Source organism: Anabrus simplex, chromosome 6, assembly GCF_040414725.1.
Source record: "Anabrus simplex isolate iqAnaSimp1 chromosome 6, ASM4041472v1, whole genome shotgun sequence".
Classification (NCBI taxonomy): domain Eukaryota; kingdom Metazoa; phylum Arthropoda; class Insecta; order Orthoptera; family Tettigoniidae; genus Anabrus; species Anabrus simplex.
The window spans coordinates 176014939-176031444 of NC_090270.1; the positions used below are offsets into that span (position 1 = coordinate 176014939).

At 39.7% G+C, this 16506-nt stretch overlaps 2 protein-coding genes across 2 annotated transcripts in view; both read right to left on the reverse strand.

Annotated features, from left to right (window-relative positions):
- LOC136876267 (uncharacterized) overlaps nt 1-6203 on the reverse strand; it is a 136021-nt gene extending 129818 nt beyond the window's left edge. Inside the window, 1 exon segment of the mRNA XM_068228046.1 lies at nt 6086-6203. Within this exon segment, the coding sequence (XP_068084147.1) occupies nt 6086-6191 (106 nt within the window). The 5' untranslated portion in view covers nt 6192-6203.
- Nucleotides 1-16506, reverse strand: part of LOC136876268 (inactive pancreatic lipase-related protein 1-like) — a 343437-nt gene that overhangs the window by 201082 nt on the left and 125849 nt on the right. The window lies entirely within an intron of this gene.

The window sequence follows — 16506 nt, forward strand, 5'->3', positions numbered from 1 at the left end:
GTAGATCATTCTAGAACACAGGCCATCCGTGATTTCAAACCTCCCAAGGACATCAAAGGTATTGCCAGGTTCATAGGCATGGTGAACTTCTTCAGAAAATTTATTCCTAACTTCGCTAATAGAGCGGCACCCTTGAACTTACTTCGTAGGAAAGGTGTCAAATTTGAGTGGGGGCCTTCTCAACAAGCCGCTTTCGAAGACCTCAAATTAGCCCTTTGTAATGCCCCTGTCCTCGCTATGCCCGATTTCTCTAAGAAATTCATCGTCCAAACCGACGCGTCGTCGTCGGCGGTAGCTGCAGTCCTTCTTCAAGAGACTGAACTAGGGAGGCGACCCATCGCCTATGCATCTAGGACATTATCGGCCCAAGAATCCAAGTAATCCATCTATGAACTTGAGGGTTTGGCTGTCTTGTTTGCTCTAGAAAAGTCCCGCCTCTATCTGGAACATGTCAAGTTCGACTTGGAGACTGATAACCAAGCCTTAAGTTGGGTCTTAGGTAGGCCACGTCGCACTGGTCGCATAGCCCGCTGGGCCATCAGAATTTCTGCCTTCCAATTTGATGTTAGGCATATAAGAGGAACTGAAAACGTGGTTGCTGACGGACTAAGCCGTATGTTTTCTAATGATGTAGAGACCCCTGAACAGGTTGATAGTTCTTCCCCTCCCGAGTCCATACTACCTGAGGTTAATGCCATTCTAACGGATGCTCCCATGTTGTTTAGGGATCTTGAAAAATATCAACGTGAAGATCCGACGCTGGCCCCTATCATGGAAACCCTTTCTTCTGGGGAACATGTCGTCCCTTATGTATTAAAGAATGGTGTTTTATGTTGCCCGTCGAGGCATGATCACAAGATGAAAGTTGTGGTTCCAGCCGTTCTTGTACCTATGATCTTCAAGTACTACCATGAGACCCCATTAGGGGGGATTTAGGTATCTTCAAAACTAGAGAAAAGATCAGAGAAATGTTCATTTGGAAAGGTATGGACGGTGAAATCCGGGAGTTGGTTAAAGCTTGTAAATCTTGTTGGCTTAGTAAACCCACCATGTCCACTAAGCTAGGCCTATCGTCTTCTCACCAAGCGTCGCGCCCCATGGAACGTCTTTACATCGACTACGTAGGACCCTTCCCCCAGTCAAAGGGGAATGCCAACAAGTTCATCCTTGTGTGTGTAGATGGCTTCACTAGATTCTCATGGTTATTTCCGACTAAGCTGGCTACCGCTCAGTCCACCATTTCTTGTTTAAATTCAATCTTCACTTCTTTTGGTCCATGTCAATATATTGTTTCTGATAATGCTAAAGCCTTCACCTCCAATCACTTCCGTAAATTCTGTTTTGATCTATCTATCTCACATGTAACAACTTCTGCATACTATCCTCAACCATCTCTGGCTGAACGGGTCAATCGTAATCTGAGGTCGGCTCTACTTGCCTATCATCATGACGAATACTCCAGATGGGACACATCCCTGCATTGGTTAGCCTTCGCTTTGAACTCGGAGGTTCACGAATCTCATAAATTCACCCCTGCTTCATTGATGTTTAAGTTTGTACCCAACACGCCGCTCTCTAACCTTTGGTCTCTTAGTGATGGTAGTAGTACCAGACCTGTAGCTCAGATCCTTTCCAACAGAACAAAGATGGCCTAGGCCACCATAGCTCAATTGGTAGAGCAACCGACGCGAAATAGGGAGGTTGTGGGTTCGGATCTCACGGGTGTCTGGTTGGCCATTTTTGTTCTGTACTTAACATCTCTTCAACGCGAACTAAATGTACGTAACACGACCTAATAGGTTGAAAGTCGGCTTCATTTCAATACGGTCGTGAAAATTCAATATTCAAGGAGTGAGGTAGTTTCCCGTTCCTTTCCTCACCGGGCCAGCCGTTACTATTACATATCAGTCTGCCAAGCCCACTGAAATGCATGCACCAACCGATCCTATGAGCGATATTTTCACACCATTCATAACAGGAACTGGCTGCATAAGCAATGGTATTACTAGCATCACTCATACCTCAGTCACTTTCATTTTGTCAAAGCCAAGGATTAGACTGAGACAGGTCAATGAAAGTAACAAATTTGATATAGCCCATGCCAGAAGACATAGTGCACTGTAAACACTACATCTCGCCAGCAAAGGCACTTCATGGCTGATAAATGGTATTAATCTGTCATTTGTATTCAATTTAAAGACGGCCATGAAAGATAAAACCAAGACATTTGATAACAGTGTGTGAGAAAATATCACTAAAATTAATTACGGCATGTTAAAAAATGAGAGAGAGTGTTCATGGTCGAAATGGTTTTGCACGATTAATATTCTGCAATGCTAGGTTACCAAACTATTTTGAATTAATTGAATTATCGCTGTTATGAACTAATTTCATTGATGATGTTTGGTCTTAAGAATTAATTGTGTTAAGACTCTTGAAACAGTTGGAAAAAATGTATTTCATTTTCTTTGACGATAATTCATTATATAATTTAAGTTGATTTTGAATTATTCCTAAGTACAGTTAGGTGATGGTTTTACTTTTGATTTTGGTTTAAACTTTAGGATTTCTTTCACTTCAGAATCATGGTTACTATGTATTATTTCCGCTCTGTTAGCGGGATTAAATTCATTTCAATTTTGCCACATTTCGGTTGAATTGAATTTCGTTTGATTTCATTTTTTATTGTCAATAACTTTTATCATTTGGTTTTAAATCAGTCTGGGCTACGTTATTGTAGATTAGCTTGACCCATAGTAGTTGTTTGGAACCCCCATCGGAACATGGACGTATAAGCCCTGAGGTTAGTTTCTACGTACGCGATGAGTAGAATTTTTTGTCAGGAGCCGAGGCAAGTCTACAGAACGACCACTGCCACACATGCCATCACAAGGGTACAATATGTATGTAGTTATTTTTTTGTCCGACTCGTTGGCTGAACGGTCAGCGTACTGGCCTTCGGTTCAGAGGGTACCGGGTTCGATTACCGGCCGGGTCGGGGATTTTAACCTTAATTGGTTAATTCCAATGGCTCGGGGGCTGGGTGTTTGTGCTGTACCCAACATCCCTGCAACTCACACACATCACACAACACTATCCTCCACCACAATAACGCGCAGTTACCTACAAATGGCAGATGCTGCCGACCCTCATCGGAGGGTCTGCTATACGAGGGCTGCACTCGGTTAGAAATAGCCACACAAAATTATAAATTATCTTTTTATATTATTATTATTATTATTATTATTATTAATATTATTATTATTAATTGTATTTGTTTTACGTCTCACTAACTACCTTTACGGCATTTTCAGACGTGGAAGTGCCAATATATTTTCCCTCAGGAATTTTCTCACGTCAGGATAAATCCTCCGATACACGGCTAACATATTTGAGCGCTTCAAATACCACCGGACTGAGCCAGAATCGAACCCGAAGTCTTTTGTCCCAGAAGGGCAGCTCTTCTACCGTCTGCGCCTCTCGGTCCTTCTGTATTATTATTATTATTATTATTATTATTATTATTATTATTATTATATCAGACCCATGGTGGCCATGATTATTATGGCATCGAGTCATTATGCTGTGAACACGTTGTTAGCTAGTTCGATTCCCTTTGAAAGCAAAAGGTTTTATCAGAATATTGGTCGGCAGATTAGGAAAGGTACAAAATTTATAATCGCGAAATTGCGAGCCAAAAGCCTGGGTTCAGTTCTCCTCAGTGTTCATATGGTGAGAGTGCACGTGACGCTGTGGATGGTGGTCCGTCGAATGGAGATGTTAAGCTTTGATCAGCCCTCTTGGTTGTTATTCGACTGGAGTAGAGTATGTACCGACACCGGGTTTCGCCCACTCCATACGATACCTTATTTACATCATCATCACACACACAGACGCGCATTTCACCATGGGTGTCAAATAGAAAGACCTTGCACCAGCCCTTTCCGGAGGTCACACGCAATCAATCAATCTATCTATCTATTTGTTATTTCTATATATTATTATTATGATTATTGTTATTATTATTATTTGTTCAACGACCCTTACCACATTGAGGTCTTGCTTACTTTCTTATATTTTAATCCTCCGCACTGGCCATTTTTTACTAATTTCGGATTTAATATTTAAATAAAAGTTTTGAACTTGGGTTTTTTTATTTTACTATATTTGAGTTCATACTCTCCACTTCGTACCTGTAAAACCGTAATACAATTGATAGATCCCTTACTATGATGATAGTGGATTGAAATTAGAAGGTTTTAAATTTTGTTAATAAGTTCAACGTATAAGTTTAAGTAATATAATATACCTGATAATAGGTTTATTTGGCTTTTAGACCAGCCGGAATTGCTTGTACAAGACATAAATCTACGTAATAATTAGTACAGAAATATTACGTGTGATTTATTAGGTCTCTTCAGTTGGTACAAATCACTGTTGCTCACGCACGGCCGCCGTTACGTGCACACTGTTGTCTAATCGACACAGCTCTGAAACTATTTGAAAGGAAGAATATGACTTGTAGAGCTGTAGTTTGCTGCCATCTATGTTTTTTTTTTTTTTCGAGAACTGTATGAACCAAATCTTACATTGCAGTGCCGATGAACGCACACAGTACGTTTGTTTCGTAGTAAGATCGATGAAAACCAGAGAACGCACGCCGAGCGGGCTTCGTTTCCTCCAATTCCTGCAGGGCACAGCCCATACGGCGTACGGCCTCCGACCACAGTGTGTTAATTTGCTACAGATGTGAATGAACGCATGAGTGTCAGAATTTTGTCTCTCAGTTCATTAACTTAGTTTCAGGAAGTTACAGGGTGTTATCGCATTTAAACACCCTCTAAAACCATTGACCTCAGCGAGGATCGAACCCGGTTTCCTTTTCTACTTCTTTAACGTCGCACTAATATATTGAAGGTTTTCGGCGATGCGAGAATGAGAAAGGGTTAGGACTGCGAAGGTAGCAGCCGTAGTCAAAATTAAGGTACATTCCCACATTTCTCTGGTGTGAAAATGGGAAACCACGGGAAACCATTTTCAGGGCTGCCTACGGTGGGAAGCGAAGACACTATCTCTCGAATGCAAGCCCACAGCCACGCAGCCAACTCGCTCGGTTAGAAGCCGTTCATTTGCGAACTTTCTTGACAACGACTGCTCTGTCGGAGTCTGCACACTTGAAATTAACAACATCGTATTTTATGTACGAGTAATTCCCAAATGCACTGTTTTAAACCTATAGCTGATTACATGGGATATAAAAGGAGGGAATAATTCAGCTGCAATTGCATGATATTCTTAACAGCACAATGATCATTGCTCAGAAGGCTCGTATGATTCAACGAGACTCGGTCATGTTTTCGTGTATTCTTTTCTAAGGCACTTACATCCACTCTCCATAGAGTTATAGATGTCAGTCGACATAATAAAAGTAGAGATCATTAAAACTACAAGGGCAATGCTGGGCTACTCACTAATTTATGAACAGTGGTTATATTTTAAGTCGTTCCCCTGGATTAATCATCTTGAGGGAAGTCAACTACTAATTCAATTCATGCGTAATAAGGGCCATCTGTAGAAAATATGTAACTTACGAGTAATTCCCAAATTCCCTGTTTTAAACTTTTAACTGATTACATGAGGTATGAAGGGAGGGAATAACTCAGCTGCAAGGCCGAGAGTTCGACTCCTCGTTTAGACAATCAAAGAAATGTTGAAACGAGGAAATACTTTCAGCAGAGCATATGGCTCTGGAGATTAATAATGTCCTAAATTCAATCAAAATGATCTAGTGAATTTATGTGTATACGATAACATAAATTGTGAAATTTGGGGCTACTTTATTAAATACCGTCTTAAAAATTTGAACCTAAACATGCTTTTGTAATCTGAAATGTTTGAAAGATAATATTCCTCGATATCAAACCAGTTTTCTGCTGGTCAGTGATTTTCAACAAATGGATTTAAATATAATTTGTAATTGTGGTCCCAAATATCGTGAAAATTTAGTGAAAATATTTTAAGAAGTAACTTCAAAATAATTAAAATCTGAGTACGTTGTCAAATTCCCGTCAAGGTGAGCTCTTACCTGCACTGACATGCCGGACGAAGATGCCTGGTAAGAGCCAGCTGAAGTGGAGGAACTGGACCAGCGCCAGCATGTGAAATAGCAACAGAGAGTACAATATACGCATGGTTCAGCGCTCTGTGATCTAATGTCCAACAATTGACTCACTCAGCGACTTATTAACATGCCCGCTATCACAAAATATTGCACCACCGTTCCGTGACCTGAAATAATTACGCTCAAATTGTAGTTAAGTCACGTTACTTGATTTCATGAGTCCATGATAGCAGGTCCTTGGCACTCTAGTTCATTCGTTCACTTTGATCGTTATACTCTCGACATGTTTATTGTAAGTCTGTAAAGTTTAAATTCTGAACCACACTTCTTACGTAACTCAAATTAACCTAATGAATAGATCAGAAATTGGTTTAGTCTCATTATTTCTGTATGTTATTTTTCTTGACCGGACCCGGTGCCTCTCTCTTAAACGGCTATTCGGTTGAGCTCAAAAGATCCATTCCAGTTCAGGATTAAAATCAGAGTACCAAACAGAGAGACACGCAAGAAATTACAACAGAAAACTAGTTAGTAATTTTGCAAACGTGTCTGTTATAATCAGAAAGAATGCTCTCCTAGAGTTTACATACAACGGACCTGTAATTCATCGCCTTAGCATTACGACTAGGTACCGTAGCTATAGCATTACCGTATTGTAAAAAACAGAATTGAAAATTACCTTGAACCCTAATGCTCTGCTGCAGGAAAAAAATTGACAAGAAAAGCACTGAATTGGTGTAAAACATCCTATGTTTTGTCGTATTATCGGAATGCTATATAGCAAATAATATTTTGAAATTAAAAATGATTTATCATGATTTTCAAACGGTCTGGAATTTGCGAGATGTTCAGGTAACCATTTACGACTTTGTTAAATGCTACATGCGTAGTACAGTAGCACTCATAAGTGTTTTACACTAACGTTTGTCGCAATAGTTTTAGTCGCAGCATTGTTTTACCTCTTGTACAAAACATAACATAAAATATGGGTAGGGAGGGATAAATATGAGACACACAAAAAGAGGGGGCAAATAAAATGCAAGCTTATTTTGAGCATCATTTACTAGGAGAAATTTCTTTATTTCATTCACAGCACTCTTTAATATGCATAGAAGCATATCTTACAATGAAGTCATACAAAATAGATTTAATACATTTGTACCAAATTATTTTTTTATGCACGAAAATTTTGGCAGGAGATCTTTCGAATGTGCTCGCCAAACCCCTCCGGTTATTTTGTATTTGCATAGTTAGCTGTCTGTTTTCATGCTGATAGGCAACTATATTGGTTTATCTTTGGAGTGCTACCGAGTTAATGGTGAAAAGAGTTGTTTTAAGATTTCCCATTCAATTTAAAATGTAAATAATGAAAAGGCGGAAAAAGACAGTTCAGGTAAGAGTCAGTGCAGATATTCAGAATTAGCCTAGGCCTATATCGGTACTAGTGAAAATACTGTAGAGAAATATTGTATGCTACAGGCTGTTGTTAATAATAATAATAATAATAATAATAATAATAATAATAATAATAATAATAATAATAATAATAATAATAATAATAATAATAATAATAATAATAATAATAATAATAATAATTTATTATTCCCGGCTGGGTCGGAGATTATAACCTTAAATGGTTAATTCTCTAGGCTCGGGGACTGTGTGTTGGTGCTGTCCCCAACATCCCTGAAATTCACACAACACACATAACACTATTATTATTAATTATAATAATTCCCTTGGCTCAGGGAATGGGTGTTTGTGCTGTCCTCAACATCCCTGAAATTCACACACCACACACAACACTATCGTCGACCACGATAACACGGAGTTAACTACACGTGGGAGATGCCATTATTAATTATTATTATTATTATTATTATTATTATTATTATTATTATTATTATTATTATTATTATTTCGTGTGGCCATTTCTAGCCGGGTGCAGCCCTTGTAAGGCAAACACTCCGATGAGGGTCGGTGGCATCTGCCATATGTAGGGAACTGCGTGTTATTGTGGTGGAGGATAGTGTGGTGTATGAATTTCAGGGATGTTGGGGACAGCACAAATACCCAGTCCCCGAGCCAAGAGAATCGATCGAAAAGATACTTAAACGAGGCTACAAGTGAACCAATCGCCTCTGTATTTAGCACGTGTGTTGGGGTTCTTGGTCCTTATAACATGTTTAAGAATAGGGATCCCTTGGTCGTTAGACTGGGTTGAGAGTATCCTGGACTTAGCCATTTTAACTATCTTGCGAATCTGATATCTAATAGGGAGGATTCGAAGTTGTCTTCTTATCGCCCTAGTGGATCTCAACAATGGAGCTTTTGTCATTCTACGAAAAATTTTGTTTCGACAAGATCGAATTCTATCCATTGAAGTTTTCGGAATATAGCCCCAGACGTCACCGCTGTAGAGCAGAAGGGCCTGATGCACGCTAAATATAAATTTCTCTTGATGTTATTAGAGATTTATTTATTATAAACTAGCTGATGTACCCGTGCTTCCCTACGGAATTCTACCTTGTATATATAATTCTACGTTAGGTAGTGTACACGTTGTGAAAGACTGTCTTGGTGGTGTTCCCAACTGAAATGAACATAGCTCATTACAATGACGTCAGTAGGAATGGAGCGATTAAAAGCAATGCTTTCATACAAAATACTCTATCAAACGAAAAACCATACATTTTCTCACTTTTAACAAACGGTACTACGCTGCCGATCTAGAAATCCAAAGTTCCAGAGCTGGAATGACCAGTGATCCGTGAACACTCTTCGTTTTTGGACGGGAGGGGGGGAGGGGGATCGAATAGTGGAGAGTCCCAGGGCAAAAACTATTCCCTTTTATCAATCTGTTTTCTAGGAGTACCCGATGGGTCGGAAAATCTCAATTCACTGCACTGGCGGGAAAAAGAAATTCTGACTTGGAGCCTAACTTTTGCTCGAAGCCAGAAGAGAAACCACATCTTCGCTGCAAATTTGGAATAAAATGAATATAGAATTGAATAAAAGTGGACATGAAGAAGCTTTTCTTCAGGAACGGCTCTTTGCAGGGTTGAATTTTTTGTTATTTAGTGAATTGCAGTGCTATAATTTGGAATAGGCCTAAACTGTAATTCCACCGAGCTCGATAGCTGCAGTCGCTTAAGTTCGACCAGTATAGACTATTCGGGACATAGTGGGTTCGAACCCCACTGTCGGCAGCCCTGAAGATGCTTTTCCATAGTTTCCAATTTTCACACCAGGCAAATGTTGGGGTGTACCTTAATTTAGGCCACGGCTGCATCCTTCCCTGCACCCTTTCATGTCCCATCGTCGCCATAATACCTATCTATATTGGTGCGACGTAAAACAACTTGTAAGAAAATGTAAGTCTAGACCAGGTCATATAACTACTACTGCCATGCCATGCCCCAATCTCGGATTTTAGCCCTCCGACCTAAGTGAGGTCTTGGGTGCTATCTCATAACACTTTAGCTGAAGCTGCATTGATGGTGGGTAGGGGGAACCTGCTAACAAACGGAATCAGAACTGGTCAGGATATGACCTGCGCCCTGTTGGGGGGCGACTAATCTAAGATTGCCTTGGGACGCTTATAGCGGTAACCTTCGGCATCATAATTACCCAGCGATGAGATGAGTGGGTTGGGCCTGTTGATTAGCCCAGAATAGAATTTCCGGGACGTCTTCTTGATTCTGGTTCTAATCTCCTCAATCCTAAGGGATTGGTGGATGTCATGATTCCGTTCAAACCATGGTGCACCAGAGATGAGACGCAGCGCCCGGTTTTGGACGCGCTGCACCTTATCCAGGTGGGTTTTGGCTGCCATTCCCCAGACCGGACTGGCATACTCCAGTATAGGTCGGATAGATGTCTTGTACAGCGTGAGCCTGTTTTCTAGATTTAGGCCTTGATCGGCTTTCATGAGGGGAATAATTTGGGATAAGCGTTTGTTCGCTTGGACCGAAATCGAACTGGTGTGATCTTTAAAAGTAAGTCCTCTGTCTAGGATTACACCTAGGTATTTAGAAGAATTTCTCCACCGGATCACTTCACCGAAAAAGACCAGTGGGAGGGGGTTAGTCATAGTGCGTTTGGAAAAAAACGTTGCATTGCATTTATTTACATTAATTTTGATTCTCCACTTCCGAAACCATGGTTCGAGGGTGGAGAGGGCATCCTGGATGTAATTTTGTGCTCTAGGTGGTTGCCAAGAGACAGAGGAGATAGCCGTATCGTCAGCATACATGTAGACCTTCGCGTGCGTTGGCTTAGGTATGTCAGTCATGTACAAATTGAAAAGAATTGGGGAGAGAACTCCGCCCTGCGGGACGCCAGCCAGAATAGGGCGTGGGCTCGATAAGGTTTTGTTAACCTCGACTTGGAATTTCCTATCTGTAAGGTAGCTTTTAAATAGTTGGATCATGAAAGAGGGTAAACCGAGGGTATTGAGTTTAAATATGAGACCTTCATGCCATACCTTATCAAACGCACGCGATATGTCTAGAAAACAGACTCCCGTGTGCCTTCTATCATTAAAGTTTTTAGTGATTTCCTCCGTAAGTCTCATGAGTTGGTGAACTATGGAGTGCTTACTTCGGAACCCAAATTGTTCATCGTTAATTAGGTGGTTTTCTTCAATGATGACGTTTAGCCTGTTGAGTAGAAGTATTTCGAATAGTTTAGATAATATAGATAGAAGAGAGATTGGCCTATAGTTTTGAGGGAAGGTAGTATTAGTAAGTGGTTTGGGAATCATAATGACTTTGGCGGTTTTCCATGGGGATGGGAAATAACCATATCGGAATATGGCATTGAATAACTTGGTGATGAATGTGAGAGCCTTTTTTGGTAAAGTTTTCAGGAAAGATGCCGAAATATTATCGAGTCCAGGAGTTTTCCTATTTTTGAGTTTGAGAATAGTTTTATATAGTTCACGGGGTGAGATAAATTTGAAGTTAGGGGGAAGGTTGGTGTCACCTAAATCTTCAACCTCATCCTCGACTAGGTCGATGAAATCATCGTCAGAGGGATCGTCGTTTGGGATGGAGGTATTTTCAAGTGTATTGGCTAGAGCATTTGCTTTATCGATATCAGTGTAGGCCAATCCTCGTAAACCATGTAAGGGGGGTATGCCAGTCCGTTTTCTAGTGAATTTACGAGCCATCCTGTGAAGGGAGTTGTCGGCCACGTTCACCTCAGCTAATCTGGATTTCCAGGAGTTTATCCTGTGGTGTCTGATAAGAATATTAAGGTTTCTTCTTTGTCTGTGCCATTTGGCTTTGAAGTAGGGATCACGAGTGGTCTGCCATAGTTTACGGGTACTGTTTTTAATTTTGATTTGGTCCAGAATTGCTAGCGGCAGTGTGTCCTTTCTGGACTGAACCACTGCTGGTCCCACGGTGGAAGATTCAGCGGCCGAAATAATGGTGTTAGTTATTTCAGTTACTAGGGCATCAATATCAGCAAGGCCTATCACGCTGGGATTGCCATTTATGTGGGTGTCTATGTGTTCTCTAAATTTAGTCCAATTGATTTTACGGTTGTAAATTGGAATGAGTAATGGGGAGATAGAGGGAGTAAAAGAGAGGGTCATGAGAACCGGGAGATGGTCAGAGTCAAGGACATCTATGGTATTAAGCTGAATGTGGTGTCTGATTCTGTAGGAGATGGCAATGTCCAGCGTGTCAGGTCTCACGTTGGGGTTGTGAGAGTAGAAAGTTGGTTTGAAGTGAGCCTCTTCCTTAAGTGTGCACACTGCTCATTAAAAACAGCGCGCCAAAGTAGAGATCGAATAGATGGAATACTATGATGTACTAGTGTGTTACGTACCAGCAGTATAAGAAAATGTATGAACCAAAGGAATGACATGCTAAAGAAAAAAGTTATCTAACTCCCCAGCTATTTCGCGCTAATATTCAGGCAGGCTGTTATACTCGGTACGCAGCAGTATTTCCATCTATCGGAATAGAGTGGTAGCATAAGGGACAAAGAACATCACATCAAATAATGGTCGATGTAATGTTATTTTTGATCAATGTTATGCGCTTTCGATATTGTAGGCCTTCACATTTAGTCTTCCTTCGACTCTGGGATACCACTCTTATCATAGTCGGTACGGTAAAACTGAAATTGCATTCTACAGACGTGTGCAAATTATTAGAATAATGCATGAATTTCGTGTTTCTTCCCTCATTTAGTACAAAAACCTCTATACATATGAATGGAAAAGTATGTTTCAACCTGTTTATGTATTCTTTGGTTCATGCAGTCCACTGATGGCCCTTTGGGATATCTGAGGGACAATTATTTCCCTCTCTGTAGAGGTTTCTAACACTGTTTATCGAATCAGCTGATGTTGTGGCAATTGTTGAATGTAGTTTCCATAGCTTTTTCTAGTTGAGTGTTGAGTTCCTATGCCAGAATTGAAGCCTAGAAGTGTTTTATATTGTTTATATATGTCTTTATAAACCAAGTTTTGGATAAAGTTGGGTTTTGGATTTGTTTCCTAGTGAGTTTTTGAAGTGGTGAACTGAAGTTGTATCTTCTTGCAAAAGTGAGGTTATGGTTAAGAAAACAGATCTTTCCCCCCATAAATTGACATTGACCGAATGTTTATTAAAGGAAGGTATATATTCTCAACAAGATATTGCTAGGAAATTGAATCTTTCGCAAGTATCGGTTAGTAGAATCAGCTCTGCATTGAAATCAGCGGAAAACCGTGCAGTCAAACGTAAGGGGAAATGTGGTCGAAAACCTATTATGAGCCCCATATGCAACGAAAATTGATTCAAATGGCTAAGATGAATCGAAGAAGCACCAGTAAGGACTTGAGCAATCAAATAAAGAACTGTGGGGTTGAAATATCTCCATCAATTGTCAGAAGCAGTCTTTGTGCTGCAGGACTTACTGCAAGAAAGCCGAGAAATAAAGCCAAAATAACACCTACCATGGCTGAGAAACGGCTGGAATGGGCAAAAACAATGCATAATGAGCTTAAGGACAATTGGGAAAAGGTAAGCAACATGATATATCCCATAATTTACTGTTTGCTAAGAAGTAACTTCATCCTCATGGGTTAAGTGGATTTTTTCAAAAATTCAGTTAGAGCTATACTGATTTATTTTCTTATATTTACAAAACATTCTGTTGAAAAAGCCATTCCAATAAGTGCTTAATATCTTGCAGGTAATCTTTTCTGATGAGTCCATATTTTCTGTGTCCGAGGAAAGCAGTCAATATGTGAGAAGGACCCTGATGAGGCATTTTCTTCAAACTGTACCACACAGAAAGTTAAACATCCAACTTCAGTGATGGTATGGAGTTGCATGTCAGTTCATGGATGTGGCAGATTATACATTGTTGAGGGCATGATGGAGCAGAATCAGTACAAGAAGGTGCTTCGAACCCGCCTGCTGCCTCAGATCAGGGATTAGTTTCCTGATGGAGATTGCATTTTTATGCATGACGGAGCACCATGCCATAAGGCCAAGTCTGTTAAGAAATTCTTCGAAGGAAAACAGTATAAAGACATTGCCTTGGCCTGGTAATAGCCCAGACTGCAACCCAATTGAAAATTTATGGGGAATTGTGAAGTCAAGACTGAGAAAAAGAACAATAACCAGAATTGGCCTCATTGAAAACATCATAGATATATGGCATCGAGATGAAGAAATTCAGAAAATGTGCAAGGACCTATCATGTCAAAGAGGATCCAAATGGTTATAAAAAAACAAGGGAATGCACACAAAGTACTAAAGAGGTCATTGTATATTGATAAATTATTATAATTATACTTTAAAAGTGAATTACTGTTAGTTTTATCATTTATTCTAATAATTTGCACACGTCTGTATATAACTTTAGTTATGACGTACTTTTCGATAGGACCAATAACATAGGTATTTAAGAATTATATCTTAGGCGCCTTCATAAATATTTGAGAATTAAATTTTAGGCCTTCCCCTAAACTACCGTTTCACTCAGCGTGAATAAAATGATTTATACCCTAGATTGTAGTGGCTCATTCAACGACTTTACACACTGATTTTCATTAAATCTATAATATTTTAAAACTTCTTTAATTTAAAAAATGTGTCCTCTGGTGTGAAGAGGAATTATTAACATAATTAATTATTGTTTTATTTTAAGGTTTAGTACACTGTGTTGATTGTTGATTATTCTTTGTATTTGGTACATTAAAGTCGACAACGCTTCGATCTATTCCCGCCAACTTACGATGTTGGCCAATAGAAAATGCAATTTTTTCAGCCAATCAAACTATGTCTAGTATTTATTTAATTACCCAATAAGAATTGGGGGTGTGTCGGGCCTTAGCCCAGAGCTCTCTAGAACCTTTCTCTCGGGTATAAAAGCTGGCACATTTATCGATCAGGGGATCTTATTCATCGCTCCAGTCATGTGTGTGTGTGCGTGTTTATAAAGGAGGCGGGGTGCTTCGTCCATTATCGAGCAGTCCATCAGCTGAAGGTAATGGCAGTCCGGATTTTATTAAGTGATAGTCTTTGACAGTGATCTCGAGGGGAAGGTTCCCGATCTTTAACTATGTAACTTTAATTTTTTGAAATGTAAATTCCAAGTCCAAATATAAATTTCAAACAAGGCGAAAGAACATAACTGAAATCAGGGAATAGAGAGAGAGAGAGAGAGAGAGAAATACACTCTCGCGTTCCTTATCAACTTAGTTTTGAGGTGGCTATGATTTTGTGACCGTTTATAATCTCTGTAACGTAAATATTTTCTCCATCTAGTTACCTTTAATTAATTACTTTGTAACTTTGTAACTTCGGACCATAAGCCCAAATAGGGTTTCATTCAGTCAATTGTAAACTTCTAGGAGTGCAAGAGTTCGCCTCCACACAATTTTTGATTTTTGGGCAATTAATTGAACCTGTTTTTTTTTACAAAGGCTTTGTAGAATGGGTACTAGCCTAAATACTCCTGTTAAACCTTATTTCATACCTTTAATATCAGATTGTTGAGCATCGAAGACAGTTGATACGGTTCTGTTAAATGTAGGTTGGGCCTTTGATAGGCCCAGACATTTCTAGAAATTAATACATAAGTGGTAATTTTATTGAGCAAAGAGACTCTGGTTATTAATTTAAAAGTTGAATGGTGCATTTCGAATGCTGTAAAGTTGTAAGGTTCGAGCGCAGTCTCCTAGGTAAATTTGTAGAGCAACGATGCTTTGATTATGATGTAAAAGGTATGGGGAGATCCTTCTCGCCGTTTTTTTAATGGAGTGCTCTTGGAGAATGTATAATTAGGGAGCTTCTAGCGCAAAGCTGTTGTTACTCGATCTTCTAAGGTTGTTACCTAGCTTGTAAGTAAAATTTTGGTACCTGAATTTATAAAGTGTGTCTTTGAAAAGAAAAGAAATGTAACTAAGAAAGAAATATAACCATAATTTTGAAGTTTTAAATCAATCTTCTGATTGCCTTACATAGACCCATTCATGCCCTCGCCTTTTCACCTCTGTCTACCACGGTATCCTCGGAAAAAGTGGTAGCAGAGCGCGGTTGAATGGGTCTGGATCAAGCCCACTTTGACGGTTACTTATAGAAATCGAATCCAAACTATAACAAATTTCTTGGTCGTAGGAAATTTTCAAAATTCATTAGATTTTCTATCAATATATCTGGTCCTCGGGAATTCCTTGCACCCGGGTATCTACGCAAGGAGGAATTGATTTATGATCTTATAATTATTAAGGTCCAATCTGGCGGCACGTATGTGGCAGATATTGCCAAACTTAAGGAATCTTTAGAACTTCCGCTCTGTATCCCGGTATTTGGCGAGAAGGATATTTATGGGGCTCTGTCCACGATCACAGATAATACCACGGAGCTAAATTCTGTAGTCAGTGTTTTTAAAGTAAGCGATCCTTCTGCTAATCTACTTAAAAGTGTTCATGCTCGACTGTTTCATTTCTACAATAGGACTAGGGACCTATTGTCTCTAAAATTGAAGGATGATCATGCTAAGGAAGCGAGTAATCTATCGGAAAACCTGTCTGATATGTCGAATAGAGTTAGTCAATTGTTGTCGGGGGCCGCTAGTGCTAAAATTGACCCTGTTCAAAGTGTAAACCTGGCTGCGGAAGACGACTCTAGTAGGGCTATTGAGAGTAGGAAATCAGGGGCTACGTGACAAACATCTGCCCCATCGGAACAATTGTCGAATCATCTAAGAAAACTTCCACCTTTCTTTATGAGTAATGCAGTGTTTGCACTTTTTCATCCCCCATTGCCGTCCCCTCTTACGTCACCCAGTTTTCGCAGTTTGCCCTACCGCTTAGCCACGTTGCTTAAAGGCATATCCAAGTTTTCCATTAACTCAACTAATGAGGTTATTTC